The 17,743-nt window shown below is 49.5% G+C and overlaps 1 protein-coding gene across 2 annotated transcripts in view; it reads right to left on the bottom strand.

Annotated features, from left to right (window-relative positions):
• The window catches only part of LOC147443296 (ankyrin repeat domain-containing protein 2A-like), a 182,234-nt gene that overhangs the window by 102,145 nt on the left and 62,346 nt on the right, over positions 1–17,743 (bottom strand). For both annotated transcript variants that reach the window (XM_086529196.1, XM_086529195.1), the window contains exon 3: positions 8,657–8,866. In XM_086529196.1, the coding sequence (XP_086385322.1) occupies positions 8,657–8,866 (210 nt within the window). The remainder of the gene's footprint in view (positions 1–8,656; positions 8,867–17,743) is intronic.

Raw genomic sequence — 17,743 nt, 5'->3', positions numbered from 1 at the left:
AAGAACAAATTAAGAGCTTGGCTAATGTACATCCTACTGCAAAGGATAATACCAAAGGTAAAGCCAAAATGGGAGATTCCACTGATGGTTGACAAACTCCAAAGAAGACTGCAAAGCCTTGTGTTTCGCCCGTCTCAAGAAATTATGTACCTGCATTGGATGCGAGAAGTGCTGGAACCTCTGCATCTGCATCTCATGATCATAAGTCGTTAGTTGAAGCGTGGGATAGAGTGGTTCATTCATATAAAGATGCTCTGCTTGGCTCGATATTTGTGTCGTTGCCCATGCATCAAAATCCCCCGCAAGGAACGTATATGGAATCCGCTTTATTGATTGTTAGAATGGAGGAAGATGTGCCTATGGGCAATTCTACTTGATGATTGTGCCTCGTGATTCTCGATCTTGTCAAGCACTTGAAAAGGCCCATAGTAACGCATACTGAGCTTAGGAAACAACCGTTCCTTGCCCTTCATCTTCTTTAACCTTGCCTTTTCGAACCTTAACAGAACCCAATCACCAGGTGATAACAGCGATTCACGACAGTGACGATCAACAGCCTTTTTTTGTTTTGCCTGAGTCTTCTCAAAGGCAACTTTAATTTTCTTATACATCTCATCCATGTTCTCAACATATCGATCTGCCTCAAAGATCTTGTCCTTTGTATGCAAAATGGGAGGAACTTGTTTGCCGCCTTCAACAATCTCGAAAGGTGCTTTGCCAGTTGACGAATGCACCGTATTATTGTACGCATACTCAAGCATAGGAAAATACTGTTCCCACTTGCCCTTATTATCTGACGCATAGCATTTCAGCAGATCTAAGACAGTAGAATTAGCCTCTTCTGACTGTCCATCAGTTTGTGGATGAAACGAAGACAAGAACTTGAGCGTAGTGCCAATGTTCTCAAACAATCCTCTCCAGAACAAACTGGTCATGCAAGGATCACGATCACTGACAATCGATTGTGGCATACCATGGTACTTAAACACATTGTACATAAACAAGCGTTCCATCTGACCAGATTTTATCTTCTTCCTGACAGAAATAAAATGGGCCTACTTGGTGAACCTGCAGATAATGGTCCATATACCATCATTCCCTGTTGGCGTTCTTGGAAGATCAAAGATAAAGTCCATAGCAATGCTTTCCCATGGCTTATCTGGAATTGGTAGTGGGTGTAACAACCCTGGTGCCTTTTGCCTTTCAAACTTGACCTTTTGGCAAATTATGCATGCTCGCACAAAGGCATCCACATCTCTCCTCAAGGTAGGCCAATAGAAGAATGTCTCTACCGCTTTGACTGTCGCATCATTACCACGATGCCCTGCATACGGTGGGACATGACTCTCTTCAATGACCTTATGTCACAATGGCCTAGTGACACAAAGTCTGCCATGCATCATCATAAAACCATCTCTGAGGAGGTAGTGCTCATGATGTTGCCCCTCTTGCAACTGTTCAAAGATCCTTAGCATATTGTTCCCTAATGTCATCTAACTCATGATGATAAGGAATTGACACGGCTGAAATTTGTGGCTTCCATGATAACGCATCAGCCACAACATTCTTCTTGCCTTCCACATGCATAATCTGGAAGTGGAACATGGAAAGAATGTTTGCCCATCGCAGATGCTTTTCGGATAACTTTGACTGTGTCAAGAAGTATCGCAAGGTCTGATGATCTGTTTGGACAACAAAATCAGTACCTAAGAGGTAGTGCTTCCAGCTAGAAAGCGCATGAATCACGACCAAGAGCTCTTTCTCATAGACTTGCATAGTCTTCTCTGGCCCTTGCAAAATTCGGCTTTCATAAGCTACTACCCATCCATCTTGCATTAGCATTGCTCCGATGCTACTACCACAGGCGTCACATTGGACCACAAATGACTTCTTGAGATCTGGCAAAACAATTACTGGATTTGAAGTCAACTGTTCCTTTAAGAGACTAAAAGCTGAAATCTCTTTTTGGGTCCATCTGAAAGTGACCTCTTTCTTTTGCAAAGCGTGAAGAGGCGATGCTATCTCTGCAAAATTCCTGATAAACCTTCTATAGTAGGAACACAATCCCAAGAAGCTTCTAACATCGTGCACAGTCTTCAAGTCTGGCCATGTCTTAATAGCTTCGACCTTTGCGGGATCCATTCTAACACCATCCTTTGAGACTATGTGGCCAAGAAAGTGGATCTCTTCCAAGAAGAATTCACTTTTCTTAGGATTGACAAGTAGCCTGTGACTGCGCAGCTCTTTGAACACAATGGTCAAATGACGCCTATGCTCCTCTTCATTCTTCGAATAGACTATCATGTCATCGAAGAACGTCCCAACAAACTGTTGATGCGAGCGGAAAAACCGGTCCATCATTCTATTGAACATGGCAGGAGCATTTGTTAGCCCAAACGGCATCACTAGAAACTCATAAAGACCAAATGTCGTTCTAAAAAAGGTCTTGTGCACATCCTCTGGCCTTATACGAATCTGATGGTACCCACTCTTAAGGTCTATCCTGCTGAAAATTGCAACACCCTCTAAACGATCGAAAATATCATCAATTCACGGAATAGGAAACCTATTCTTGATGGTATTTTTATTTAACGCACGGTAATCCATACACATGCGCCATGAGCCATCCTTCTTCTACACTAGGAGCACTGGGAGCAAAAGGGTGAAGAACTAGGCTGAATCAGCCCCTTCTCTAATAACTCCTCAACCTGGCCCATAATCTCTTTTTGTTGCGCCGCACTAACCCGGTAGGGAGGTCTATTTGGTGGGCTACACCCTGGCACCAAATCTATCCGATGGTCCTCAAGTCTCTCTGGCGGCAATTGCGACGGTAATGAATCAGAAAAATAGTCACTAAATTTTTGCAAAAATGTTGACCTTTCTTTATCTAACACAGATAAATTTGATTGATCAGTATCTGAGACATCAGTGCAAAAATCAAGTACATAGAAAGATGATTCTTTATTACAGAAGTGATAGCAGAAGCAGATACAATAGGGACAGACTCCCCTTTGAGCTTTACATCCAAAACATAAATTTTGCCCCTATGCTGAAGGGTGATCGTCTTGACAAAGACATCCAGCACCCCATGTACTCTGAACATCCAGGGAATCCCAAGTAGCGTATCGCACCCTTCCAATGGCATGATAAAGAACTCTTCTGTGTCCAGATATGACTGAATATGCAGACGCAGCTTTCCAATAATGGGAGTAACACACTCTGAGTGGCCAGGACATGCAAGCCCTGCCTCTGCTGTGTACCCCATCTCTTCAGCTCTGATGCCTAGCTTCTTAGATAACTCTGGTGAGATAAAGTTTGCTTTAGCACCTAGATCAAAGAAGATGAGTGCCGTCTGATCCCTAACTTTACCCCATGCCCTGCATAACTCACTGGCATCAGTACTAGGCCTATCACCCACCATGTCTGGCACCAAACCTGCCGTGGGTTTAGGCTTCTTGCCTTTCTGGTCTTCTTTATCATCTGAGTCATCTGGTCTTTTCCTTTGTGGACAATTGGTAGCAAAGTGACCAGGCTGCTCGCAAGCATTTATTTTCAGCCATTAGGACCTTCTTTTCCTCGAGCGACTTGCACACAAAAGGCTTCCTTTTTTGTTTCTTTGCCTACGCTCTAGAAGTCTCGGCTGATCCTTGTCCTTGGTGGCATTTTCTAACCCCTGTGACGCTTCAGGAGCCGTTTTCACAAAGGGCTTCTTCGCTAAATTTTTCTTTTGCTGCCCTTCTTTCTTGTTGCTTGGAAACCCATTGTCCTCTCCTTTCAACAAGGCAAGACCAGTGTTCGCTACTTCCATAAGCTGAGTGAGGGTAGCCACTCTCTTCTTCGTACAATAATCACGAATCCCTTCAGGCAGCCCACAACAATACTTCTCCATCTGCTCTGTCAATGGCACAAATCTATAGGAGGTCACTAAGAGTAACGCTTTACAAAACCTCCGATCGTACTGCTGTCAATCCGTCATGACGTCGGCTTCAAATTCTTTTGACAGCCAAGCAGATGCAAACATTTGCTTGAAGTAAACCCAAGTGGCGGGTGCCTGCCCTTGCATTAACAATGTCATCCACCATGTAAGCGCATTGTCCTTTAAGAAAGTGACAGCTTTCCTGACTTTCGAGGCCTCTGTAAAATTCCCTCATACATAAGCTGTATCAAACTACTGGAGGAAAGTGAGAGCCTTTGCTTTATCCTCAAAGCCGCTGAAAGTACTAAACTTTACAGTTGCACCACCTTCTTTGTAAGCTTTCAGCTTCCCGAGTGCCCCAAGTTGTCACAAGGAATTGTCTGCAACATGGGCACTGTAGTAGGCATGATCAGCACATCTTGGCCATTCACATTTTGCATCAGAGGTGCGATATCTGGCTACTGTCCAGAAAAACCAGCCATGCCAAAATGACCCTGTGGCACCCCAAACTGGCCTTGGTTGCACTGAAAACCTTGTTGCATGCCGATACTACCATACATGGGGTTGGGCATGATGCCTTGCATACCCCCAAACATTGTTCCTGGCATGTACGGCTAGCTGCCAGGCGCATAACCAGCCATACTTTGGAACACTAATCCACCCCCGAAATACCCAAGATGTACCGTGGATGGTGGAAAAATTGGGTGCATAGCCTGGTATCCAGTTCCTTGTCCATTCAAGACAGCATGCGGGCTCTGAAAGGTGGCGGGCTGAACTGGTATAATCTGTGGAATACGCGTTCTGGCCACCTGTTCAAGCACGGGGGAAACCTGTTTTGGAGCCCCTAACTCCGCAACATGCGAGTGTTCCTTATCCTGCTGCGTTGCATTGAGTACTTGGGCTTCAGCCTTAACAAGTTCCGTACGCCGTGTAGGTTGCCTATTTTGTTGTTGCACTCGTGGCGCTTGCAAGAACTCCATAAACCTTGGATTCTGCACGAGTTGCGAAAAGACATTTGCCGCAGCAACTAACTGAGTCCTGAACGCATCATCCTCAAGTTGCCCAGTCATAAAGCCCTGTACTACTGGAGGGACATTCACATTAACAGGAGGTACAGTCTGGCGTGGCCGTGAGCTCTTGCCAATCTCGAAGACCATAGGAATTTCATGTTTGTCCTTTGAAGAGGAACCCTCTTCCATAATGCCCTTCCCTTTGTCGGCCATAGTGTAATCCAGCGTTCTTGTACTCTGTGTCTTTACCCAAACAACCGAGGCTCACTCTTCGAGAAAAAAAGTGATTGATGTTCCGGCAACGGAACCTTGAAACCGGCCCGTGGGGCGGTAGGCTTTGGCTTTCACCCGAAATACTTTACTTTAGACACACACACAGAGAACGTGCAAAGGAAACCTGCGACGCGAATTAACACTTAAGCACACACACGGCTCGGAAGCTAGAATGCTCCGAGTAGATGTCGATAACCCGTAGGCCCCCAAATTGGCGCCCCTTTCGGTATTTCTTTATACTTTGAGAGGGTAAATTACAAAGTAGAGTCCTGGGAATCCTTTAACAGTATCCCGCTATATACCACCTGTTTTGGCCAAATTTCGGCTGCATAACAGCCCCAAAACTTGCGTGAAACCAATTCCCATGCTAGAACTCACTTCCACTGTCGTATACCCTCTGATTCCTGCCCAAAAACAGTAAATTCAGCACGCTGTATTTACTGGTTTTTGCTCTGTTTTCAGCCCCAAACAGTCCCCTAGCTGTCCTCTGCCAGTGGGACACGATTCCCAAGGGTTCTGGCATCCGTACGGCTGAAAGACAGTCAATTTACAGCGCATACACAGCGCTGAATTCGCACCTGCATAGTGAGGTTTTGACCCTCACCGGTGCCTGCTTTGGAGTAGCAGCTAGCTACCCCTGTTCCTACTCAAGGAGGCTCTTGCCTCAACACAAAACCATGAAACCACACAGTTGAACATCAGTCAAATGAAGAGCCCTCTTGTGGGGCATCACATAATTACACATAGGGGAAAGAGGGAGAGCAGTGTGTAGCGTGCAGGGCATCACTCCTAGCACCACACTGTACATGAGAGGGAAAGAAAGCACTCCATAGCTCTTAATCTGTGACAAAAACCAAATGAGTTCTCTTCCCAGCTTAAAATTCAGCGCCTAATTTTTTGAATGAGGCATTCCAGGAACGCATCATATGATCCCATGCCTAACATTCTATACGAAACATGTGTGACTAGCGAGCAGTATTGTCTGCAAGGTTTGGTGCATTGTTAAAATCTCCACAAAAAAATGCATCAGAGTGCCAACAATACAAAGAGATCTCAATCCATAATCTTGCACGATCAGTAGAAGTTGTGAAAGCATATACTCCTCCAAATTCAAAGACTTCCCCATTAACAATACATTGAACCACCATCCATCTTCCATTTGAGTCATTGTAAGCAATATTTGGTTGTAAATCATGTCGAACGAGCATAAGCACTCCTGAGTAATAGGCATTGCCTACATAAGCTATCCAATATCCCACAAAACAAGATGTCTCACCCGTGAAATGATGTTGATTATACTCTTGAAGAACTGCTACATCTGCCTTACATGTATGTACATAGTGCCACGTTAGCCTCTATTGGTCATAATTGCATAACCCATACACATTATATGACATGCATTTCAAATAACTATGCATACTATGAGGTATGTACAGAGGACAAACGAGCAAGAGAATTAAGCATTGGTGCCCATCGGCACATCCACATCTCCTGCAGAAAAAACTAAGGAAGCTTGAAGGGCACCCGGCAAGGAAGTCGGTTATCCTGTAACTGCTTCCTTATAAAAACGCACCACCTTATTCCATGCTTCCGCTAGAAACTTATTACCATTAAAGGGAAGCTTCATTTGAGATGCAGTCTTGAGCGGGGGCACGTAATTATAGGAAGAAGCTGGAGTTCAAATATTAAGCCTATTTTTGGGAACGATCTAAGCATCCCTCGTTGTGTCCTTGTCTTTGCCCTTTCCTATCTCTTTCTCTTTTTCTTTTGAAACTATGGAACGAGGTGTTGTAGACATCGATACCTGTTTCCCTTTCCCCTTATCCACAACGAAGTGCAATGTTGAAGTCAAAGGACCATTCTGTCTAAGTTCCAGAGAGGGGGGCCTTTGAGGGAGAGGAAGGTTGCAGATGCGGTAAGGCCGAAGGAGGAAGCTGCACGTGCGGCTCAGGACATTCCGATTGCATGTGACTGAATTTACCACAACGCCAAAATGAGTTAGCAAATTTGTCCCATTTCAGCTTAAAGGGACGTTTCTTTACCACTGAGTCACCTGGATTTATCGTTATATCTCCAAGTGTCAGGACATCTGTATCCCACAAGATGCAAAATCTATTAGTGTTCGCATCCAACCTGGGAGGACAAAGCACTTTTCCCAACTCAGCAGCCTGCAGCGGAAGAAAGTGACGCCATGTACGAGGAAAATCCACCACCTCCACCAATATTGGGCATTTATGTCAAATGAGACTCTGATAATCCTTAGTAAGAGCCCACGGCAATACATGTGTCATTTGTGTGTTGAAAAACAACAGTTTTATTTCAAGCAAGGGATCTCTAGCCTCACTATTTGCCAATAAAACCTCATAAAGTCCTCGGGCTCCAAAATAAACTCCTCGAACCACTTGTCGTTTAAGCATGAAATCCACCCATTGTCCCACATCTTGTGCCGTAGCATTTTGCCAAGAAATAAAAGTAAAACTGCATTAAGCACATACTAGGCGATAGGATCCATCAACTATTGAACAGGGATGAGGACTTTTTCTCAGGTTCTGGATCCTTCCAGGACCTACAGGCGTCCTCCAAAGCTTCGTGTAAGCATTCCTTGATGAGGGACATCGCATTGGCCGATGAAGAGTCCATCACTGTGCGTCTTTTGTAGATGCAGGGATTATCCGTCATAAAACCTAAGCACACTAATTTCTGGAGTTTCAACTTTGAAACCAACAATCACAACTTTGTACACCAATCTATAGGTCACACCCGGAGCACACCGATGACTGAAACTTTCACAGTTTTGTACATGCCACAGTTCAGTACATAAGTCGCACTTTGAAAACATTGATTTCCGAAGGTTTCTGACAGCAGTGAACACACTCTGTGCAACTTGCAGCTCTTCTTCTTCTATTTCTGTACACACACTTGCTGTACACTTTTTTGTAAATCTGCTGCACATGCACATACAAACGCTCACTCTTTCGCACACTCTCTAACACACCACACTACACACACACGCGCGCACACACACACAGCGTTGACACTGTTGACACAGAGCAGCAGGTCGCGCAGAGGCCCCAACAGGGCGTGCAAAACCTGTTAGGGTTCACAGCTGGTGTCGCGATGGCTCGCCCCCACAGACACGCATGCTGGGCAGAAGGTGCCCCTCGTCAGCAGCGCCAGGCAGAAGGTCGTGCAGGAACCTCTCCACACCCCCCCCCCCCCCAACACACACACACACATGCACAATGGCATCTGCACATGTACACAGGCACTCCTCCAGGCATGTAAAAACAATAGCTTGCATCAGTTCTCACTTGCAAAAGCAACTGCACTTTTGACAAGAATTGCATGTGCATGCAGATATCCACATTAAAACGAATACAGAAACAAGCAGAAATTTCGAACTATTTCAAAACCTACCATCAACTTACTAGAGTGTCATTGGAGCATTGAAACTCACCTGCATGAGTGTACTGCTAAGTCTCTCAGCCATGTTCATGAACTGAGGATTATCCATGACCTGCTGCATAGTGTTCAAATACTGCTCTGTGTTTATTTGAGGCAAACCCTGTTGCTCACCAGGTTGTATACCACGTTGCAGCTCTTCTGCCATGTTTCTAAAAGCCGGATCATCTGCTATTTGCTTTGCCAATTCTTGTATGCTTGGATCCTAGTCAATGAGCCAGGAGAAAGAGAATAAATGCTCATCATTCACAGCGAATGCAGGATGGTACTTTAGATTCAAAACACCTAAGCAAAAGATGCTTTCAAAATAGCAAGCCAGCAAAGCTTAACAGCAGACCTTAGCACATTCTCATATTGGAATATTCAAAGACTGTGACAAAAGGCTGGACAAGGCAGTCAGGTGGTAAGAGCAGAGCCATAGAAAACGGCACACTGATCTTGGAGATGATACTGGAAAAGAAATAAGGTACTTGCCTATCCTTAGATTTCTTTGAGTTCTCTTATTGATTAAATGAGTTCAGAACAAAGACATTGAAATTTTCAATAGCAGCAGGCAGACGTCTGCCAGACTCCATTGTGAACTAGAGTAATGGTCTTGGCCACTGCTACAAAGAGAGTTGATATGCTTCTTGCTGTAGAGCCTGTCACCCAGAGCAAGTACAACGCTGTGAGAAACGCCAACGTGCACATGCCACAAACCATCTGTACATCACGGTGGCATGTACAAGGAATGTAAGACGAACCACCAAGGAGGTGCGGAGTGCCATGTGTAAGGAGCCCCTGATCCATACTGAATAAAACTGAACTGCGAGCCCACTGCCTGAGAAAGATTCTGCGATGCTCTCTTGCTTCCCTAGAAGAGCCAGCTACTGTATCCCACTGGCTGTGCAAGGTGTGCAGTAGCTCCAATCATATCTCAACCAATAATGCATCAGACGTGGAGGAAGGAGTAGGACAAGTTTGCATCTAGTCTTCCGAATAATCCACAAAGTAATAATTCATATCGTTTGCATCTAGCCTTCCAAATAATCTACAAAGTATTACTGCATATCGTGACAATGTCTCGGGGGTGGTGAGGGCCAAAATCATGCACCGTGGAAGGCGGCATATCCAACGTGCCACCTCTATATCTTAAGTTTGTAAGCAAGAAGACCAGATCTATTGCTATACCCTCAAACTAATTTCTATCCTGTGAATAGCTCCGTAATGCATCCAATTGCCTCTGTAGCCCCTCTGGCGATCAGCAATCAAACAAATATCACCTGCAAAGCACCAAGGTTATCCAAGTTGTAACAAGGACGGGCACCACATGCCAACGAAAAGAACAGACTGAACAACTTTAAGCCCTTCAAACAACAATTGAACTGAAAGAGATGCACGACACACGAGATGGGGAGTGGCGGAGTTCCACCCCAAGAGAGCACTGGCCCCAAACGTTGGCGCCCCTTTCGGTATTTCTTTATATTGCTTCAACTCAATACAATGCCGGTACTCCAAGCTCTACACCTCCACACTGAAGCGTGCCAGAGAATGAGCCCATGGCACATATTTGAAGGCTCTTGGCCTCTCAAAAGCAGTTATATGAAAAGCATCAAACTCTAAAAGCAACTCATCCAAAAGCTGCCAGCACGTATTGCGGAAATCCGTTTAACTGCCACGTCAGCATGTCGGTGTGAGATCCGGAGCGTCCGTAATGCTGCCACGTCATCCTGCTCCACACAATTGAATGTGTGTGCTGGTCCTGCTTTTTTGATGGCTTTAGGTCCCCTGGGCCCCATCGGACATGGTCCCGTAAGTTGGTGGGAACTCGTCTTTAAAAATAGGCCACTCCACACGACTTTGCAAGTTGGTAAAACTGCTTCTGCTTCTGCTTCTTCTAGGGTTTAGGCCCCTCGATTGGGATCTGCAAGTCGGCTCTGTTCTTCAATGGCTTGACATGGCAGTTTGTGACATCCCCCCTCCTTGAAAGAAAGTAATCGTCCACGATTACAACATATCTGCAAAACAACTCAAGTTAGATTAAAAATTTCCAAAGGGTCATTCCGAGAGAGATTCCGAGGAACAATCAGTTTTCTCATTCCAAACTGGAGCTCTTGATATCCTGAATCGTTGGCTTCCCAAAAAATCTCATCCAATAAGGAGTCTATTCTCATTCCAAATCGGAGCTCTTGATATTCTGCGTAGTAAAATTAGCCATCAGACCCATATCGCCCTCGTCTCCAAAAGGTGTCTTGATGCACTAAAAGTACATGCCCACGCAATCTCATCCAATAAGGAAGATTCAGTGGTTGCACATCACAATGCAACACAAATGCTCACATATGCATGTTACAAGACACAATGAAAGCGCCGTTGAGCACTCCCCCGAGATAGACCGTCTATCGTATGAAGCTACTCAACAACTACCTCATCATTCCCTCCACAAATAACCTAAAAAGGTCCAAGACAAAAAGTATGGGTCGTATTTCAATTCCACCTTTGCCTGAGAGAGGAGCTGCTCGCTACTGCTGTAATCCCTTCCCTACGCCTTCGCCCTCCCCCCTCCCCCCCAGCGCTGCCCGCCTGCCCCCCCGCTAGCCCTCGCTACCCCCCTCACTGCTCTGCTCGCCCACGCGCTGCCTTAACCCTGCTATAGCAGCTCACGCTACTGCTGATGCTGCAGCTCCGCCCGCCTTTTCCGCCCCTGCCGCCTCTGCCGCCAGCTGCCCTCCCCTTGGTGCAGTCGCTCCTGCCATTGCCGCCCCCGCCTTTTGCTGCCAGCGCTCCCGCATTACCCCCCCCCCCCCCCCCCCCCCCCCCCCCCCGCCTTTTTTTTTTCCTCCCAGTTGCATCCTGCAAATCGGTACCTACAGCATTGAGTCCATTTTGGGGCAGTGCTTTGCGTGCCAAGTTGCACATTCCGCCCGCCGTCCTCTTCTTACGCCAAAGCAGTAGACACAAATGGAGGCTCCAGCTTCGCCACAGAGGGACTCGCCTGAAGCCCCCTCGCCCGACCACCGCTGAGCCCACCATTCGACTTGCTCTTTCGCCGACAAAGCAAGCGAGCCTTGCCGCAGGGGTAGAGCGTTTGCAGGCGACTTCGGTCATTTGCAAGGTTCTCGGCACCCGACCTAGCAAAGGAGAGCTGCGAGACCTTCTCCAGGCCCGCCTTCTCGCAGAGGTGGGCAAGATCTTGGATGTCCAGATTCTCGGACCGGGGTATTACCAGATCGAGTTCGAGACCTCCGAGATGGCCTCCAAGGTCATAGCTATGAGTCCACTGGCCATCCGACCATCGCGCACCCACTTTCGACAGTGGCGACATGGTTTTGACCCGACTTCGGATGTGCTAGTAGAGGAGGCAGACATCCCCATCTCAGTCTGCTTTCCGGGTTTACAGAGGGAGTACCTACCACTTATCTCCAGGATTGGCTTCGCTATCGGGATTGTCCTAGAGACACCTCGTACGGCAACATCAGTAACTGCCAAGGCGGCTGGCATCCCCTCAGTTCGAGTTTTGGTCAGAGATACCCACACGCTCCCGAAGGTCATCCTTCTGCCTCGGGTGAGTGGGGGTTGGTTTAGATAGAGTGTGGAGTACTCGGGTCTCTCGAACCAGTGCTTCATTTGCAGACAGATGAGCCACCTAGCGAAGGCCTGTCCACGGAGGAGGCCACGACCTGTGCACCTCAGCCTCAGCCTCAGCCTGCCAAGGCTGGGCCGCAGCCTCAGCCAACGGCACAGCGCACAGATTCAAAGCCACCCTCTGAGCCTGGCTCCAGCGGAGGAGGGGTGGCAGCAGGCCCGTGGCCGTCGACGCCAGGGGCCACATCGACAGCCTGGCACTCAGAGTGGCCCTCAGGTGCCTACTCAGCAGCAGTGGGTTCCCACTGAGAGCCGCTTTGGTCCTCTTGAGCAAGAGGAGCCCCCTACGCCAGCCTCCACCTCCGCTTCACCCTCGCCAGCCGCCCCACCTTCAGAGTTCCCCTCCTCCTCCGCATCCTCCCCCCCGCTCTCTGCTCCCGTCCACTCCCCACCTCGCCCCTCTACCTCTGTCTCCCCACCCCACTTTTCATCCTGTCCCCCCCCCCCCCCCCCCAGCTCCTTCTCCCCCCCCCTCCTGCTCCAGTACCACAGTCGACTCAGGAGACCGGTCCCTCACCGGCGGCTAGGAGATCTCTTGGCAGCACCTTTGCCACGAGTCGCCTAGCGAGAGAGGGTCAGCCCTTCTTGCGGCCCCCTCTGCAGATTCAGACATCTTCCCTTGTAGCTATCCCTCGTGGTCTGACGACCATTGACCTCCGACGCCGCTGGGATTTCTTCGACTACTGGTTCACTCGCTTTCTCGGCGATTCCGCAGCAGACCACGAGGCAGCCTGCTTGAGGGTCCATGCTTTGTTCCACACCGCTAGGGGGACAGAGGCCTTGGACTCAGCAGTTGGTTTCTCCTTCCCCCTCTGTGGTAGGACCGAGACAGAGTGGTCCCTCGACTCAGTGGTGGGATGGTTGCATACACAGGTTCTCGAGTTCTCTCACCACATGGGAGAACTTGGAGTTACAGATTTGCTGCAGACTTTGTGGCCACTGGCCAAGTTTGCGGTGACACCCCCAGACTCAGCAGGATGTAGGCACATTGTGGTGTACTTTTTGCTGATACGCAGTGTTTGCCTTGCTATGTATACATTCATGAGGACTCCTAGACAAAGGAGGTTTCTTTACGCACGGCTCGCTCTGCTTGAGCTTGGGCTAGGCACTCACTGCAGTCTCGCCTATCTAGAGGACGCTCTGATGTGGATTACTCCCCATCCAAGCCAGCCTCGAAGATAGCCCATCTTGCTGCTGCGGCAGCATCTGTTCTCTCTCGCTCCCCATGAGGATCGTCTCGTGGAACGTGCAGGCATTATGTGGGCCCCAGTTTCAGCGACAGCGGAGCCGATTGCGTCAGGAGCTTCAGCGTTGCCTTGTGGGAGGATAGATTGATCTCCTTATGCTTCAGGAGCACCATCTATCTGAGAGCCGCATTCGACGATGTGGTCAGATTTTGCGTGGACGATACGATACCTTTTGGTTAGCTGCTTTTGGACCTGGAGGCATCCAGGGTGGGGTATGTATGACTATTGCGGACTCATTGCAGCAGGCCATTGTGGGCAGAGGGATTATTGTGCCAGGCAGGGCTCAGTGGATTACTATGCAGGTTCAGGGTGGCCTTGCGGGCTTCCTGAACATCTATGCGCCCAATGTGGCGAGTGCTCGTGCAGAGTTTTGGTCACAGATTGTTGAGTCTTTGCCATAGGCTGACCATTGGTGTGTAGGAGGGGACTTCAACATGTTGGAGGACCCTTCTGACAGGATCGGAGGCAGCCATGCTACTGTGCATGGAGTCGAGTTAGCAGCTTGGGAGAGGTTGTGTATGACTTTGAGGGTCTCGGATACATGGCAGCATTCTGGCTTTGTGAGGCCTCCAGAGAGTCTTGCCTTCTCTAGATCGGACCGCAGAGTGGGAGGAGTGAATCTATCGCGGATAGATCGCTTCTACACTAGTGACCACTTCAGTGACTTGGGGGGATCAGTGGGCATCCTGGCAGGGACATCCTTCTCGGACCATGCACCAGTGATCCTCACAGTGGCAGACAGGCAGAGGAGTGGGAGCACGATGCTTCGCATCCCAAAGCGGGTCTTGTTGGACTTAGCACTCAGAGAGAGGGTAGAGGCTCTCTGGATAGACGGCATGGACAGCCAGGCTCTACCTGTCGACAGAGTGGCCTTAGGCCTAGCTCAGCTTAGCCACTTTTTTCTCCAGGAGTCTCTGGCTCGACGGGCTGCATCGAGAGAGGAGGAGCAGCGTCTCAGACGAGGCATTGCTTCACTACAGAGGATGCAGGAGCAGCATCTAGACAGTCCATGGTTGGAGGAGCAGTTACAGCAGGCTCGACAGGAGCTTGCTTGCACAGAGGAGAGGCGTCATGAGTTTGCCTTTCACCGACAGGCATCTCAGTGGACTCAGGTGGGTGACAGAGTGACAGGTGCTTTCTTTGAGACAGTGGGACCTCGGCACTCGCATGCCAAGGTCAATCAGTTGAGGAGACCCGATGGGTCAGTTGTTTGTGAGCCCGAGGATATGCGTGCAGTTGCTACTGACTTTTACCATGAGTTACTGTCGGTTCAGCCCCAGTCAGAGCGGCAGGATGCATGCAAGGAGCAGGTTTGGGCACAGATGCCTTGTCTTGTGACTGAGGAGATGCGCCAGCGGCTAGAGATGCCTCTTCAGCTTGAGGAGCTGCACACGGCTCTTAGGGCCCTCCCTCGTGCTAGCTGTCCAGGTGAGGATGGGCTGACTTCCAGCTTCTTCTTGGAGTACTGGGACCTGCTTGGCCCAGATCTTTGTAGTGCCTTTCAGTACATTCTGCACACAGGAGTGATGCCGGATAGCATGAGTGAGGGCCTGATTTACCTCATTCGAAAGGAGAGTGGCTCCTTGGATGACATTCGACAGTGGCGCCCCATCACCATCCTCAACTCAGCCTACAAAATTCTTGCCAAGGCTCTGAGTTTGAGGATTCAGCCACTTTTGGAGAGCCTTATACATGGGACTCAGACAGGTTTTGTCAAGGAACGCAGTATCCTTGACAACATCTTCACTTTCTGGGAGGCTTCTGCCCTGGCACGGCTCCGTGGGGAGGACCTTGTGATTCTTCTTCTCGATTTTGAGAAGGCATACGACAGAGTTGGCTGGGACTTTCTAGAGGGCACTCTACGTAGGATGGGCTTCTCAGATGCTTGGATCAGAGGGGTGTCAGCTTTGTACAGACAGGCTCACAGTCAGGTGCTTTTGGCAAGAGGTAGAGGTGAGCGCTTCTTGCTCACACGATCGGTCAGACAGGGTTGTCCTCTTGCCCCCTTTCTTTTTCTGTTCTATGCGGAGGCGATGAGCAGATTTTTGGTGTCACAGCCGGTTGGTCTGAGGGGCTTCGCACTCCCTATACGGGGGGATGAGCTTTTGGACGCTGAGTTTGCCGTCGACTAAGCCTTGTACTAAGAGGGCCAGGAGGCCAATCTACACAGATGTGCGCAGGCTTTGGAGACCTTCAGTTGTGCATCGGGCGCACTGATCAACTGGAGAAAGACAGTGGCTTTCTCGGTTGGCAGTGCTCCTGTGCCAGATTGGATGCCAGGAGAGGGTTTCAGGTGGATTTCCCCAGGGACTACAGTTCGATACTTGGGTTGTCAGGTTAGTTTGGACTTGTCCCCCGAGCAGCAGATTGCTCCTCTTCTCCTGTCCATCAGGAGAAAGCTGTTACATTGGAGCTCAGCATGACTTTCGCTGGCTGGTAGAGCAATAGTTGCCAACCAGGTGTTGTTGGCGACTATGTGGTACATCACTTCTTGCTGGATCTTCTCGAGTTCTTGTATCGGTCAGGTTGAGAGGCTGATTAGGAACTTCCTTTGGTCAGGTCGTGACACTCAGATTGCCCCAGCCAAGGTGGCTTGGTCGATCATCACACTTCCTTGTTCTCAGGGAGGGCTTGGGATCATTGATCCAGCACAGCAGAGCAGAGCCCTTCTTGGGAAGTTCGTCGTCAGAGGACTTCTTCCAAGCGAGGAGCCCTGGAAGGAGTTCTTGCTGCAGAGGCTTCGTGCCAAGGTGCCTCAGTCAAGAGGCCCTTGGCAACCTTCGACCAGATGGATCTTTACAGAGTTGCGCCGAGTTGGTTTGAGCAGGAGACTGGAGGACCGCTTCGCTGTGAGTTTGCTTCGATCTGGGGAGCTCTTACGGCGTGGCCTAGAGCAGAGACAGCTGACGTGCACGAAGGAGCGCCTACGGCAGCCCCTCGTCTGGAACCCCATGGTTAGCACTCAGAGAGGCCACTTGGTTGGGAGTCGGCCTCATGTTTCTTGGGGTCCCATGGCAATAGGTCCAGCCCGCTCTCTAGGTGACTGCCTAGAGTTCACAGGTTTGTCAGAGGAGGTGCAAGGTTTACAGCTATAGGGCATGAGAGGAGTGCAGAGTATGTGTCAGGACATCTCAAAGTCAGCTCCAGCTGAGTGGCTCACGCCTCTCGAGCCAGTAGCACCCCGGTGGATGGGAGCCTTCACACGACTGGAGGTTCTCATTTCAGTCAGGGCCTGCTCAGAGACTGTCCCAGCCCTGTTCTTCGAGCTTCAGGGTGGGGGACAATTACAACGAGTTGCAGTAGAGGCCCCGCAGGTAGCAGAGTGCTGTTTCCAGAGGATCCGAGTTGTGGGCATCTGTGGGAGGACTTGCATCATAGACCCTGACCCAGCAGCTCTTGAGACTGCACACTAGAGGCTATGGGCTTGGGAGTGTTGTCCACTGGCACGAGTACAGTGGGATAGTGGTGAGTGGCTATGAAGGGACCCCCTCTCTTCTGCAGACCGCCCAAGAGTCCCCTTCTTTCAGTACACTGTTCGGCTTGGACGTCATATACTTGCAGCACAGAGAGAGGCCCGCCCTGCTGCAGCACGTCATTGGCAGGAGGAGGGCCTCACAGTCGAGTTCTTGGCAGACTTTTGGCAGAGGCTGTGGGACTCCAGACAGCCGAGGCGCGTCACTTTGTTTCACTGGTTGGTTGCACACAGAGCCACGGCAGTAGGGAGTTGGCTTGTGCATAGTGGTCTCTCGGCCGCATGTGCAGCCTGTGACCACTTGGTGGAGAGTCAACGTCATTGTCTTTGGGATTGTCCCTCGGCCCAGCAGGTGTGGCGCCGAGTTCTTCGGCTGATGCCTGCTCTCTCCACGGCTCGACAGTACACTTGGGGGGCAGCGGCCCGGTCCACACTCACCGGCCTGGCACTTCAATTTGAGCTATCTTCCACCAGCAGGATGATAGTGATGCAGGGGGGGCGACCTACACTCCAGCCTACTACAGAGCTTACTCCACAGGAGTGGTGCAGTGAGAGAGGAGTGCTGGGAGCTCATCAGTGGCCTGACACTTTGGTTCATCTGGCGGGCCCGCTGTTTCCGCATCTTTGAGGCTCGCCCTGTGCCACCAGCAGAGACTTCGTGACTTTTGGATAGAGCTGATCCATACTCTCAGAGGACAGCTTGAGGGACTACAGGGTAGCTCCGACCGCATGCGGGAGC

This window comes from Adiantum capillus-veneris, chromosome 14 (genome assembly GCF_014529385.1).
Source record: "Adiantum capillus-veneris isolate H3 chromosome 14, ASM1452938v2, whole genome shotgun sequence".
NCBI classification, from domain to species: Eukaryota; Viridiplantae; Streptophyta; class Polypodiopsida; order Polypodiales; family Pteridaceae; genus Adiantum; species Adiantum capillus-veneris.
This window is presented reverse-complemented; position numbering and strand designations above follow the sequence as displayed.